Source organism: Pinus tabuliformis, chromosome 1_1 (genome assembly GCF_031772625.1).
Source record: "Pinus tabuliformis cultivar Carrire ecotype Pingquan chromosome 1_1, CPIR1, whole genome shotgun sequence".
In the NCBI taxonomy this organism is placed as follows: domain Eukaryota; kingdom Viridiplantae; phylum Streptophyta; class Pinopsida; order Pinales; family Pinaceae; genus Pinus; species Pinus tabuliformis.
In genome coordinates, this window is record NC_142297.1 from 829,392,129 (window position 1) to 829,408,196 (window position 16,068).

At 35.0% G+C, this 16,068-nt stretch overlaps 1 protein-coding gene, 1 non-coding gene and 1 pseudogene across 2 annotated transcripts; all 3 read left to right on the forward strand.

The window, feature by feature from the left end:
- The first annotated feature begins 796 nt into the window (after positions 1-796).
- LOC149216673 (uncharacterized) lies at positions 797-1,401 on the forward strand. Its single transcript, XM_089390038.1, has one exon. It carries the CDS (start codon positions 844-846, stop codon positions 1,399-1,401), a length of 558 nt encoding a protein of 185 aa, XP_089246164.1. The 5' UTR covers positions 797-843.
- A 109-nt stretch (positions 1,402-1,510) lies between these two features.
- On the forward strand, positions 1,511-2,258 carry LOC149216674 (uncharacterized; annotated as a pseudogene).
- Positions 2,259-15,014: 12,756 nt separating this feature from the next.
- TRNAA-UGC (transfer RNA alanine (anticodon UGC)) lies at positions 15,015-15,087 on the forward strand. Its single transcript has one exon. It is a non-coding gene; the product is annotated as a tRNA-Ala (tRNA).
- Positions 15,088-16,068: the final 981 nt, after the last annotated feature.

A 16,068-nucleotide genomic window follows, 5' to 3' on the forward strand; every position in this document is an offset into this window, starting at 1 on the left:
AGTTTCCCTGGTCGATAATTTAATGCAGCAATTTAAGCCCAATAAATTGCCCAACATTTTGGCGTCGTTGCCGGGGATGGTGCTAAGGGATTAGGCATTAGGAATTTAATTCAGTTCTAGTATTTTTCTTTAAGACAAAATAATTTGTGAGACCTGGTGACAGCAGGATCTTCACAAAGAAGTTTAAGTTTGAGTTTTCTGATGGTTTAGTGTTTAGCTAGTTTTAAATTTCGTCTTTTCAAAAACACCCCCCTGCATAAATAAAAACGAATCAATCGATTAGTATGCTCTCTTCCTGCGCTTCGTGCGATCAGGAAGATCAGAAAATCTATTGATTTCGTTCGAATAAAAATACTCTTGCTGGAGAACTAATTTGCAAAACGGCAATAAAGAATTTTGTGAATAAAAAAAAACATCTTTAAATTTTTAGATGCAATTTAGGTTTAAAAAAAAAAAAAAACAAAAACAAAAACTAACCATTTCTTTGTTTTTTTAGATGTAAAAAAAAAAAGCAGCGAAACATTAAATAAAAACAACAATAAATAAAAATTAAAAATTAAAAATTCCCATATAGTAATAATATATATATATATATATATATATATCTCATATATATATATATATATATATATATATATATATTATTAAAAAAATTAACAAGTTCATTCCCAGTTGTTTGGCCAACTGGTTGAAACTAGCATCCAGCTCAATCAATGCAATACCATCTTCTGTCACAAGGTCTTATAAAGATCTGATGGGACCGCCCTGTGATCAAAGAACCAAAGTAGACATTCAAAGCCTATTTTTCTACAGGACTTGAAGCCTATTTTTATACAGGCCTGTATGATGACGAAGACACTGTTGTTTTTCCTGTTTCCTTTGCTATATTCCAAGACTGCGTTGGGAAACGATGGGGAATGTAGGTCATGGCTTGTTCAGTCCATTCCCACTGATATGCCAGAGCTTTCTCAGGTACCTGGAGTCCTGTTCTCTGGCGATGTCTTGCAATGGCTTGCTGGGAACTCTAGTAGCAAATTGGACATAATAGCACAGTATTGGCAGTTACTGGCCCAACCTCAGAATCCCAAGTCTGGTGACTATGGCTACTCCACAGCCGACATGGAAAGATTCAGGGCACCAGTTAGAGAAGCGGTGTTCAAATCGCTAGAGAATGCAGCAGACAGGAATGTTTCAATAAGGATAGTTCAACACTCGGGGGTTTCTCCAGATTATGATCAGGAGTCAGCACAGCTTGCTGCTGGAAGACGTAATGTCAAAAATGTGACACTATTTTTGAGTGATTGGTGGGGATCTGGCATTGTCCATGCCAAAGTGTGGATCTCAGACAAAAAGGATATCTATATTCATTCGACAAACAATGATTGGAAATATATATTGTGAATTGCCCCACCATAGCAGAGAAGGTGGAGATTTATTTTGAAAAATTTATCTGTTCACTGCCTCTGTTTTCATACCAAGAGCCAGGTGAGCCTTCGTTTGGGTTGTGTTTTCTTAGTGATCAAGTTGCAGGAAGCCTTTGGATCGATGCAGGCTAGGGTTTGAAAAACAATTCGGTGCATTATTCTATGGCCTTGCATTTTGTGGACTGAAAGTAGAATTGCACGGTTTACGGCGGCTCGGCTCGGGTTTCATCAGGAAGTAAACAATGGCAGACGGTAAGAAACCAAATGACAAATCTGGCGGTAAGGATGATGGTAAGAAGGATGTTGTAGTTGCAACAAGTGCAGGCTTTGTTGTCTTCACTGGGATAGCTTTGAGCCTCTTCAAGGCCCTGTGGCCGAAAAAAAACCTGTAGAAGAATCGTTTATTTCCGAGGAGCGTGTCTCAGTCAGTTCTACCGAGAATACCTTTGAAGACCTGAAGGAGAAAGCCAGTGAAGTGCCAAAAGCAGCAAATGGTGTTGCCTATGATGTCGGTAAGAAGTTTCAGAAAGGGGGTGGAAAGAAGAAATCAAGCCAAACTATTGAGATATATAAAGGAGACACTCTGTGGGGACTATCTCGGAAGTATGGGGTTTCAGTTGAAGCAATCAAAGCTGCAAATGGGTTTACAGATGATACCATCTATGCTGGAGAGAAACTTATACTACCCTGATGGGCTTATTGGTTGTGCTTGACATTACCAATTTTATGACTTTTCAGTTTCTCTTTTGTAGTTGTGAGGCCTGTCAGCTTGAGATTTAGAGTGAATAAAGTGTCCATCACTATCAGCGCATAGCTTGTTGAAACATTAAAAATTCGTGCATAAGCTTTGAGCTTGAGTGAAAAACATTTTGGTTAAAAACCCTGAGCGTTTTAAACAGAGCTACAGCTATTATATATAAACAATCCATCTTCTGCGTCAGATCAAATCATTACACTGTTTGGGAAACTCACTTAATGTTTTAAGCTAATATATAATCTCTGAAATTGGCAAAGTCCCGAAACTGTGGCAGGAGTCCAGAATTTCTATCTTCCTAGAGCGCAGTTGCAGCCACCATATTAGTGCAATCCAGGCACTTGTTTTTCTTGGAGCAATTTTCGATGGAAATCTTGCTGATATTTGGAGATTTTCCAGCAGGGAAAAAAAAAAAAAAAAATCATTTTACAAGCTCGCCAGGAGCTCAAGAGCGCTGCCATCAATGAGGTATACAATGCTCAACAAAAAAAAATTCATATGCCTGCAATCCGTTTTGTTTTGCATTTCTTTTGGTTTGTTTTATATTTTTAGGTTTATTTTGTTTTTATTTAATTTGTTAGGATTATGCTTTAATGTTTGTTATATTATTAATATGTTAATATATTAATTATATTAATATATTGATATAATAGTTTTAATTATAATTTGTTGTAAATATTTGATTAATTAATGATTGTTATAAAAAGTGTATTAATATATTAATATATTAATTGTATTAATTATATTAATATATTAATATCTTTTATAATTGCATTATAAAAGATATTAATGTTGTTATTATAATTAATATATTGATATATTAAATGTATTAATATATTAATTTATTATTATATTTGTATTTTGTTGTGCGATTTGTTTTTTATTTTGTATATATTTTGATTGATTAGATTTGATATATTTGGTTAATATTTGATTTGTGTTGATATATCTATATATGATTGTAATAATATATTAATTATATTAATATATTAATATGATTGTATTAATTATATTAATATATTATGATCATATATTATCTTTTGTTATCAAGTTTAAAAAAAAAAAAACAAAATAATAGTTAACAATTGTTGTTTAGAAGGATTGGCATGTGCGGGGCACTGGCATAAAACAAAATTTTGGGGGCATGAAAATTATAAGAATTGATTGGAAGTGCAACAGTTGGTACAAGGGCAAAATTAAAAGAAAGAGAAAAAAAAAACAAACAAAACAAAAACCTTTCACAAAATTCACGCAGACTTGAAAATAAAGAATGGAACATTTGGAAGCATAATTTAAAAGAACATTTGGTGGATTATTTAAATGCTGACTAACTTGTTTAGAGTTGGCAAATTGATATTGTTGTATGCTTTTATAACGTACTAATCTGCAGGACACAACAAATCTATGATGCCAAACTTTTCACCATGCACAGAAGTCAGCTGACACAAACAGGGAGTATTACTTTTCATGGTTATTTTCACAAATGGATTGATATTAATATCATGATTAAGTCAATTTTAACACTTTGTTTGTCCTTAATTTGTTTTATTTGGTATGAAATTTTTGCGTAAGAATCATGAAGAAACTGGCCATTTCTTCTAGAGCACACTTATGTTTTCTTTGTACCAAGTTTTTTTACAGGTTACAGGATAATCAAGTGATCATAAGGAGATTACATTGTGCGCACAATTGGTCTTCAATCGACTAATTTCATGAAAAATTCTACAGACAAATCCATGTCCACAACCATTATTTTACACTCCCATTTTGCAAAAGATTTTCCACCAATTGTCCATGTCCATAAAGCATACCATTTCCATATCCATTTTTCACAGCAAGAGTTCTTATTCATACACCATGCATTTCCTTATTGTCATTTTCCATGTCATTACCATTCCCCTTCATTTCCGCAATAAAACCCTGCTTGAGTCAAAGTCCTAGAGTCTAAGTATCATTGAAAAAACACCTCGATGCTTGCATGCCTTAATGGCAAGTACTCTTGCCGATGAACAATGGGAGTACATTAATATCCCTTGTTCCTTGGATCTTGTAGGTGACTCGACTACGACAAATTTATTCGTACCTACAAAGATGTGTTAGGCATCCTGACTCCCATTGGAATCAATGGTGGGAGCTCTTGTGTTGGCTAGGGGCATTCATTAACGGCCACTAAGTCAACAACTTCTTGCTATGTTCGACATCGACACATTTAATCACATAGTAAGATTTGTGCCATCGAGCGTTGAAGACTTGAAGACCCATATTTTGTAGCAGATGAAGCCAATTTCCTTTCATCAGTTTGTCATCACTTGAGGACAAGTCAATCAATAAGGTTGGGAGGGAAATGTAACTTATATATTTTGTATACCTTCCAAGCCTTATAGATTTTCAGCCATATTCAGCAGACTCATCAGATTCATCATCCAGCAGCAGAGGATCCAGCAGCAGATACGACTTTCAGCCATGTTCAACAGACTCCTCAGATTCATCATCTAGTAGCAGAGGATCCAGCAGTCGATACGACAATACAGATCCATCTTTCATCCACAACTTGAGGAAGAAGCTTCAGCGCAGAATTGTGGCAGCTGAACATGCATGATTCATCCACCATTTTCCCAACCAAGTAAAGAAGACCATGAACAAAAGTTTTTGCAGCCACACGTGCACAACTCTCATCCATTTTGGAAGGGTAAGTTAAGGTATGATATTTTCTAACTTTTAACCATTAAATTCCTTGAAAAGTTAGAATAATAATTTTTGGAAAAACTTCACTTCCTTTTTCCTTGTTTTTCCCATTTCACATAATTTCCCAAATCATCCGTTTAAGGGGAAGGATACATCCACATTCATATAACAACCACATTCATATATCACATTCTTAACCCCACTTACCTTCAAAATATATTCACTATTACATGAGCATACAAATGGCTTTGACAAAAGTCTTTAAAAGATAATTGGATGCCAATACAATCATGGTTGTTACACAAGAACCAACCATGATGCATTCCTACAAAAATACTCTGCAAAAAAAATCACATTATCAATATGCAAAGATCATACATTGAATGCAACAAAAAAAAAATATGGTTGAAACACAAGAACCAACCAAGTTGTAATTCATCAAAATAACGCTTTGCAAAAGTTATGTAAATAATATCATGCAGAGTTTAAGCCAAAGCTCAAGTACCAAAAAGTAATGTAATAAATTGCATGAGGACATGCAATACCTTCAGTTTGGGGCAGATGTTGGGCCTCAAAACGGTCCCTATTTTCACTCCATTATTCACCAATATCTTCACATTTTACCTTCATGTCACCTCCATTCCACCTCCACATCATTCCATTTACCTCATTATTGGGTTATAACTATGCTTTTCCAAAGTTTATTAATTCTTAACATTTTTAAGTGAATTTATGGCTAAACTTTAGAAAATAATATGCTTATACTTATACCTAACAATTAGAATGAGTTTGTTGACATGTGTAGGTACAAAGGAAGCTTCCAGGGCATCTTTATGTGGCCTTGAATGATCAAATTCGAATTTGATAAGATAAGCCTCATGGAAAAGATCATGGAGAAAATCATGGACCTCATGGAGGAGATCATGGAGGATAGGGTTATGTGTCTAGATGGTTGAGAAATGTATGGAACTAAAGAGAGATTAGTGGATCATCATTATGAGTTTGTTATCTCATCTCATTGTATAAATAGGAGTACCTCTTCCATTCCAAAGGGAGGACTCTTGGAGCATTGTATCCAACTTATTATGGCATAGAATAAAGCTTCATTTTTCATATATTTCCATTATGTAGTTTTAGATATAAATTGTGTTAATGTAGAATATGAATTTATGGAATTGATGTAGTTTTAGATATAAGTTTCCTTAATGTAGTATATGGAATAATTTGTCTTGTTCTTAAGAGAATTGAGCTCACTCTAAAAGGATGAGAGAAACATGTTATTTCATATTAGATTTTATTTCATTTAATTGCTTAGATGTTTGATGTTTGAGGATTTGTTTATGATTGATGAATGAGTTTTAAATTAGAATCTTATCAGCATATGAGAGAACAACCAAGGGTCTAAGTTAGGCTCCCTCTCTATTTGATTTGCATGATAATTGGAATTCATTCTTTTGCTTTTATGTTTCAAGTATCATATGAGGAGATAACCAAGAGTCTAAGTTAGGCTCTCTCTCCATTGATTTATATGGTAATTAAAATTCATTCTTTACAGTTTATGTTTCAAGTTATTTCATTTCTTATGTTTGTGAATGAATCTTAGTTTAGTTTGGATTAGTACATGAGAGGACAATCAAGAGACTAAGTTAGTCTCTCTCTCTACTTGAATCTAAACAATAATTAAGTTCATTCTCTTGTCTTCATTTCAAGTTTTTAGTTTCATGTAATCAATGATTTCTTTATGATACTGTAGGGAAGGACAACCAGGACCTCCTTAGTTAGGAGCCTCTTCCCTTACATATTGTATTGAATCTTAAATAATTTAGTTAGACATAGAGTTAGTTGCCTACTCCTGCATATATTGTGCTAGCATCATCACAAGCTTACGAGTTTCTCTGGTCGATAATTTAATGCAGCAATTTAAGCCCAATAAATTGCCCAACAAAGCACATGGCTTTCTGCTTGTCGAAATTCAAATCCCTACGTACCACAGTCCTCTGAGTGGAAGGCAAGTACACACGATAGTTGTGGGGTGTATCCGTGTAGCCCACAAGTATTCCCAACTTAGCTGTTGGGTCTGGATTCTTCCTAACATCTTTGGTCACATGACAATAAACTGATGATCCAAATATTCGGAAGTGACTTACATCAGGTCACTTCCCAGAATAGGCCTCCATAGGTGTCTTCATCCCCAGTATACGGTGTGGCTTCTGTTCTGCAAGTATACTATTGTATTGCATGCATCAGCCCACAAATGCAGTGGTAGGATTTGGTGATGCAACATCGCTTGAGCTGCTCCCACAATCAATCTGTTATTCCTTTCGGCCACCCCATTCTGCTATGGGTTATGGGGTGCCATTAATTCCCATTTAATACCTTCTGCAACACAAAAGTCTTTAAACTATTGGGAGACATACTCTCCACCATTGTCACTACATAAGGCTTTTATTTTCTTTCCAGATTCTTTCTCTGCCAAGGCTTTAAACTCACAAAATCTCAAGAAGGTTTGATCCTTCTTTTGCATAAAGTAGATCCAACATCTACGAGAAAAATCATCAATAAAAATAACATAGTACCTTTGTTTAGTGGTGGAGGTTGTAGAGAAAGGTTCACAAACATCTGAGTGAACTCGCTCCAGGATTGCTCCAGCTCTACTGTCTCGATCCGGAAAAGAATATTTCACATACTTACCCAAGGTACAACCTTTGCATGTAGTCGTCTAGTCAAGTTTTTCCCTGGGTAATCTGGTAGGAATCTGTTGCATGATCTTCAAGGATCCATGGTGCAAGTGGCCCAGTATTCTATGCCATAGCTCGCCAATATCTTGGCTCTGCACCATCTCAGCTTTAGAACTCAAAGCAGCACAGTCATCTACCTCCAGCTTGTAGGGATTCTTGACTCGAATCCCTATTCGCTTTGTCTGTCCAGTACCGATATGCCTCAGGAATACCTTTCCTTGACTAAAGACTACATTATAGCCTTTATCTTCTATCATAGCGACAGACACAAGATTCTTCTTCAGACCTGGTACATACTTTACATCAGTCAGGGTGAGGGGAGCTCCATGCTCCCTCTGAAACACAACCGTACCTTGACCTGAAACACGATACTTTCCATCATCGTACATCTCGATCCGCATCTAGAGATCCTTCTCCTCCAAGGTACTAAAAAGATTCTTGTCATCTAACATGTGGAATGAAGCTCCACTGTCCAGGTACCACACACATCCCACCATGGATGAAACCATGCATGCGATAAGTGAGAAATCCAGCTCAAACTATGAGACCAGTTCCTCACCATCAGATCCCTTTGAGGAAACCTTCTTGGATTTCTTCTGTGGACAATTTGTAGCATAATGGTCCACTTCATGACAATGAAAGCATCACACTTTTAATTTGTCAATCTTCTTCCCACCATGGGAAGAACCGGATTTGGAATGGGACGCCTTCCCTTTCCCTTTCCTCGCCTTACTTGCTAAGGCTAGATTTTCCTCATCATCTTGCTTCGATGAGGATCCATCTCTGGTGCTTCTTCTTATTTCCTCCTGCATCAGATCCGGCCAAAGTCATTCCCAATCTGGAAGTTTTTCTCTTTCATTAACCAAGTCTTGGTAGTTATGCTAGCTCTTAGGAAGACCGAGGAGTGCAAGACTCGCCATGTCATCATCAACAGTCATGATTCCTACACGTCCAAGCTCATCCCTGCAGGTGGTGAGCTTATTCAGATATGTAGAGATCGTGTTGCTCTTTTCACACTTGATCTTACAAAGCTTGTCTTTCAATGCCAACTTCCCCTGATTGTTGTTGTTCTGATATAGATCTTTCAATGTTTTTCACATCGAAAACGGTGTCTCCTTCCCATGAAGGCTTGAGACAATGTGGTCTCGAACTCCCTCTAGGAGGATTCTCCTTGCTTTAGCCACACATTTCTTCCATTCCGCCAGTTGAGTAGCATCAGTCGGCTTGGGGACTTCTTGATCAATGAAGTCCTTTAAAACGTTATCCTCTAATACAGCCTCCATGCAATCCTTCCAAGCTATATAATTCGAGTTGCGATCAACGGCATGCTCAAGTCTTAAACCACTGAACGCCATAGGTGAAATTGAGATGTGATACGAACTTGATTTCTATATTCAAGAACCACAAACTTCGAACTTCTCCTTCTTGTATATTTTTCTTCACCTTGATCACCTTTGCTCTAATACCATGTAGAAATTCCCACTGTAGATCAACATATTATGCAATATACTAAAACACAATACAAGATCTACTTCTACAACACTTTGCGGAAGCTTAATCGAATTGGGCAAGATCAAGAGAACACATATAACTGAGAATGAGAAATCAATCACACATAACACAGAAGAAATAACCCGGGGAAAGCCTTAGCCTAAAAACCCAATCTATGTATTATCATACAAGTGGAAATCTTGTTCAAGTTACAAAAAGAATTAGCTCTCAAGCTATCATGCTCTCTCTACAATCAAACAATATAGCTTACAGACTGAATAGACATAGTATATGTCCTCCTCAAGCCCTCCAAGCCTCCTATTTCCTTGCGCGGTTTTTCTTGGGGTCCAATGATGCCACATGTGTGAAATGGCCTCATCACACTCACTAAATCTGAAGAAGTAACTGCGCAATCCTCAAGGAAAGAATTCCTTCTACATGCAAGGAATATTCACAATGGAATATTCTAGCAACTGATAGTACACTGCCCCTCCATCTGATCTCAACTAGGTCTTTTTCTGAACTGACATGCATGAGTTATTTATGAGAGAACTCAGTTATCTGAAGTGCAGTAGTTACATGCATGGAAGCATTAACTAACTGAACTTACATTAATACAACAAACTGTTTGAATTAATCTAACTGGACTTGACTCAATTAACTAAGCCAACTAATTACAACTCATCCTTATCTCTTTAACTGATGAATAAATTCCTCAATTAATGGAGAAACTGTTACATGTCCCCACATAGACTTCATGTTTGATTTTCCTTAACCAATTAACTCAAGATGAATTAATTAATTATTTTACAAACAGTCGCTAAGATCAAATTCAAATTTTACTTCACTATTTTAGTTTAGGGACTGACTAAAATAGGAAAGTATCTCGAAATTCTATTTTTAGCACTTCCATTTTTCCATCCATTGTTGCTAAGATAAACGCTGGCTGAACTGCTATTTATAGCAGTGCTATTTTTAGCAATTCTATTTTTAGCATTTCTTGTTGCTATTTTCAACAAGTTGTAAGCACATAGTCCTTGTTACCGTACAATAAAGGATTACAAACAACCCTCATATGAATAATAAACAGATTACAAATATGAATTATATGGTTGAGCTAAGTGATAGAGTGTTAAGCTTTCATTCTGCAAGAAATTGATGTGTTTCAAGAGTGCTACACTAGTCTAAATGTTCAAGTGTGCATACAAAACAAGATATTAGCTATCAATTGTTAATTTCTTTGGGTTACTTCAGATATTAGCAATCAATCACTCCTAAGTCATAACCATGGCTCATTAATAAGCCTCCATAGCAAGGATTAGGGTAATATCCTTTTAATCTAAAAAATATCTAAAATATGTGTTAAGTTAATCTCAGGGTTGTAATATAATGAAGAAATGTAAAGTTTCATGGAGTTCCAAATAGTGCCATAAAACCCTATTTTATTTGTTGGCCAGAACTTAGTTTTCAATGCTCTTTGTAGGCTATCCATTTTCCTTCCAAACATAAGCAAACATAATTTATGGACAACCACAACCATTGATGCCTTGAGTATCACATAAATACTTTAGGATATGTATAGGATAAATGCCTTCAAATCATGATATATTGATTTTGACTTAGGTGTTAGGGGCTGCCAAGGGGTCATTTCTTTCTTTCTAATATCACAAAAAAAAATTGCCCACGTTTTCCTTTTAAAAATTTGTAACACAATCCAAAAATATCAATTGTTGTCAAAATATTCCCAAAGATATCTACAGGACATGTTGTCACAAAAAATGGTGAACCCTCAAAAAATTGTGATGAAGGAAAAACTTACTCAGTTGAGCCATGTAGTTGCTAAGATCAGGAGAGTTTTTGAAATTTGGAAGATTTCAACCAAATGATGGCAGCCTTGAGTACAATGGGGATGAAGGGTATTGTTATTCATCCACCCAATAGTGCACACATTTCATTTATTGAACAACAATTGTGTGGTGGGTGTAGTGGATATGAATGGCTATCTTAATGATTGAAGGGTTTGATTTTTTAGCCATGGCATGCAAAAAAGTGTGTTGATTGATTATAGTTCACAAACAAAGCATTTGAAGGAGGATTTGAAACAATTCATGTAACATTCTTCGTATTAAGTGATCACCTACAACAATCAAAGAACAATGCAGTGGTACTAGGACTATTTGGAGCCATTGTACTGGGAAGTTCTTCTTGATAACATTAACCTACAATAGATATAGAAAGGCCCTTTTGAGTTTGTTCTAAACCAAACTCATCTTAGAAGTCTGTTGGTTTATGTGATCTCGTTGATGACAACTAGATGTCATTGATTCAAAGGGTGGATGGAAGAACATGAGTACAATTAGTAAAAACTAACAAGCCCCCTAATGCCAAGTGTTTAATTGATAGACCAACTGCGGAATGTGTGATATTTTTCCATTTTGATTCATGGGGTGAAGGCCCACTCTAAACCAACAATGGTGAACATAAATTAGAATCATAGTTTCATCTGTAATATGATTTAATTGTCCTAGTATTATTAATGGTTTCTAAGGGAGTCAAATTTGACAAGTTTTTTTTTTATTCTTTTCCTTTCCCCCCTTGAGTTCTCCATCTTTATCATCAATTAGAGGATGGTATCACATGTGCAAGTGCCACCAACATAGAATTTGTATCCATTAATGGTGATGCATCCACCCACTCTTTGCCTTGGTAGCTCACAATGGATGAAAAGTCCATCAAATGGATGTAAATAATACTTTCTTGAATGGAGACCTGAAAGAAAATGTTTTTATGTATCAACTAGAATATTTATTGTGAAGAGACAAGAACAAAAGGAATGAAAACTCGTCAAACCCTTGTATGGCCTAAAACAAGCACCGCGATCCTGGCATGAAAAATTGATCGAGCATCTTCTGAAATTAAATTTCAAACACTTTAATCTTGATGATGCAACTTTATTTTTCAAGAAAATTACCAAACTGTTGTCTATCTTGTGGCATATGTAGATGATTTGTTGATAACATGGATGAATGAAAATTATATTGCATCCGTAAAGAAATAATTGAAGAAAGGATTTGAGATGACATATTTGGTACACCTTCATTACTATTTGGGCATTGAAGTGATCCAACATCCATGGTATATATTCCTCTCTCAAAATAAGTACATTGGAGAATTTTTGAACAAGTTTGGCATGACTGAATGAAATCCTTTGTCCACTCCAATGGAACAAAATCTAAAGCTCACATCTAAAGAAAGAAATTAATTTGAGGATGAACTAAGTGAACTTGTGGGAAGTGTTATCTACCTCACCATTACCAGACTAGATATTTTAGTTGTTATTGGAATCCTTTGCAAGTTTATGCAAAATCCTTGTGAGGGACATTGTTCTGCTACAAGAAGAGTTTTAAAGTACTTGAAAGGAACTCGAGACTTTGGACTCAAATATTCACAGGTGAATGAATTTTAGCTTGATTGGATATTATGACTCAGACTTTGATCGAGATAAGGAAAATGGAGTGTTTACTTCAGGCTATGTTATGAGTCTTGGATCATGAGTTATTTTCTAGATGCCACACAAACAATCAGTGCTAGTATATTTCACAATAAAGAAAGAATATGTGGTAGTTGCAGAAGCAACCAAGGAGACTTTGTGGCTCAGGAAAATTCTTGAATATTTGCAAGATAAGTAAGTGAACTCTACTCCTCTTCTGATTGACAATAATTTTGCAATTAAATTGGTCAATAATAAAAAAATTCCATGATCAAACCAAACATATCAATACAAAGTATCATTTGATTCGACATCATGTGAGGCCAAGGTTATTCGCCTAGGACATTGTTCCACAAATGAGCAAATTGCAAACATCTTCACCAAAGCACTTGCAAGAGAAAAGTTTGAAATATTCAAATGATTCTTGGACTCATAAACACCCCTCTAAATTAGTGGGGGTGTGAGGGGAATGTTAGAAACCTAATTCAATCAGTTAGAATAGGAAAAGACCTTGGAATTGGAATCCCAAAGGTCACCATTCTACTTTTATATAATGATGTTCACCTTAATAAAAATGACACATTGGGAGTTACCTTCCTGGCTTAACAAGACTAAATGTTACTAATGAACTATTAAAATTCATTTTTTTCTACTTGGCTTAGAACATCTTTTTTAGGTTATCATCATCTTTTGCTTGTTGGTAGCTTTCCAATGACACAAAATTCATCAAAATATGATCTTTGGACACAAAGTTATGACCTTTAGAAATTTTACTATTTATGCCATGTCACAACATTTGTATAATATACGTGGATTACACATGGAAATTCAATCAACATGTCAATACCTCTATGCTTCACATTTGCAAGTTGAACAACCTGGCTTGCCATGTCATATATGGATATATGGTTTTCTTTTGTTTTTGCATTTTTCCACCACCATGCTATTATTTGTTCTTCTAGATTCTGGATTTGATATAGGTGTCAATCAATTTGGTCAAACATCCAAATACAGATCCAATTTTTTTTGAAATTAACACTAAACAAAATGATGGATTTCTAGATTTCTAGATCTGGGTCATCAAATATCCACATCCACTACCCACATCACCTCCAAACAACTACCACCCAACATCCACCTTGCCATTTTGACATGTCATTATTATCACATCAAATTAGTTAATATCTAGATTTTCAAAATTCATGTCTCCAGAGTCACCAACCACAACATATGCCATATAAGTCAATCCATTGACTTCTTTCCATGTCATATGAACATGTTAGCATGCCACATCATCTTGATATGGCCTCCTTACCACATTAGCTCCTATTCATTTGCAAGGTTTGCAATTACTTACATGAATCCTATGTGGCCACCACACAATATGCCTTATTATAAAAAGAATATAGATTTGACCAAAAGAGTGAATTTAAAGAAGCTCTAAGTTCTTAGAATTCTAAATCTCTATAAAATTAGATTTTTTTAAATCCTCTAGATATTCAGATTCTAGCAAAATATAGAAAAAGTCATGACAATCGACAAATAAAAGCATGATGTTAGATTCTCAATCTTCTAGATATCTGAATTTTGTCAGTGATAGGAAAATTCCCAATAATCAATGGAAAGAGAAAGTTGTTGGATTTTGAATCTTCCAAACATTTATTTTTTTTCACATAAAATAAAAAGGGAATATAAAAGTTATAATATATTAAATGCCATAAAAAGTAATGGATAAATCATAGTTGAGTGATAAAAGAAGCTACAGTAACAAATGCAAAATACACTCACTCAGCCTTCAACATATAAACTTTGGAAGGAATTCAAGTAGTTTATATTATATCTGTGGATGTTTCATAATAAATAAAACTTAAATTTAATAATCTAAATATTTATGTTGAGGATTTCACACTCAAGGTTCCATTTACGCCTCAAAAAAATTTCCAGATTTTATTAAGTTGGTCATCCAAGTTTTGGTTAAAATAAACATCCAAATTTCTAACTAGCTGGATTTTTTGACACCAAGGTTCCAAATTAACAACATAATTCTCCATAAACATTAATCAACAACAATATATTTTACTCCCATTTAACTTATATAAAAATTATTTATACACAGGATTTAGAAACAAATAATTTAAATTAATTATTAAGCATGAGGTTAACCAAAGATTAGAATAAGTTATTTATACAAAAATGAATTAAAAACAAATAATTTAAATTAATTATTACGCATTAGGTTAACCAGAAAGATTAGGATGAAAATTTGAGAAAGGTTTGGCGTCCATAATTGTGATTAAGATCATTTAAGGAGTTAATATTTTTTTATATTTGAGGTGTAGGGGCGTCGTGTCTTCTTATTTTTGGTAATATGTTTGTATGTTCGATAACGTATAGTGTTGATAATGAAAAAAATGGTTCTTTGTTTATATCCAGGGGATGTAGCTCACATGGTAGAGCGCTCGCTTTGCATGCGAGAGGTACGGGGTTCGATACCCCGCATCTCCATTTAAGTTTTCATTCCGATTTCGCGAATAGCCGCGGAAAATTAAAAAGGTTTTACGTAAAGAATTTTCTATACCCATGTTCAACTATAGGTTAATTTTAATTTCTAATTTCACGTCAACTGTGCAGGTTTTGGGGAAATGTGAACAGAATAGCTCTAGATATCATTCTGATCATCATGAGCAAACTGTAGCTTCCTCTGAAGCATTGTCAGAATCAGTTTAACAGGGATGGTTATGGTTTTTATTTTTACATATTTCATGGCTGCTTAGTCATGGAAGAGATGTTGTGGTTCTTCAGAAGAGAGGGTTCCTTTTCTCATTGTATTTATATTGAGTTGCTCTATGATGCTTGTACATTGTATCTGCCTGTATGACTTTAGATATTCAACGGCATGCTTTAGTTGGACTTCCTTCTAATGAAATTGGGACCTCAAAGGAATATTATTTGACAGTTCTAACCATGCAAATAATAATCAAGAATCACATGATATGGTGGCTAATGTTCAAACTTCAAACTTTCAAAGCACTTCACTGTCAAGAGCTCTGGGGGAATTCTTCAAGATATCAGTGTGTCAGTTGCAGATTATGTGCTGGTAAGGTTGCAGCAAGCAAGTTTAGTGTCTCTGTTGTAAAATATGTGCTGTTAAGATGTAGCAATCAAGTTCTTCATACTAGGAATTCCCTGGTGTAATTCACAATAAAATAATATTGCAATTTGTGCATCCTCCTTGTAAAGGGGTGTGAGGCGGAGGGTTTTAAGCACCTTGTGCATGTAATAACTCTATTTATGATAGCTTATTTTTTACGGCTTTGTACAACTTGTTTTCAAGCTAGGTTGGTTGCCAGTCCAAATATCTGCAGAGATCTTGGCCATTTCAAATTGATCTAGAATCAGTCAAGTTAGTTTTCTTGTAGTGGAATATTATAAAGACCTTTCCTTTTATAGTTGTGGTACACAACTTGACGAGTGTAACAATAGAAA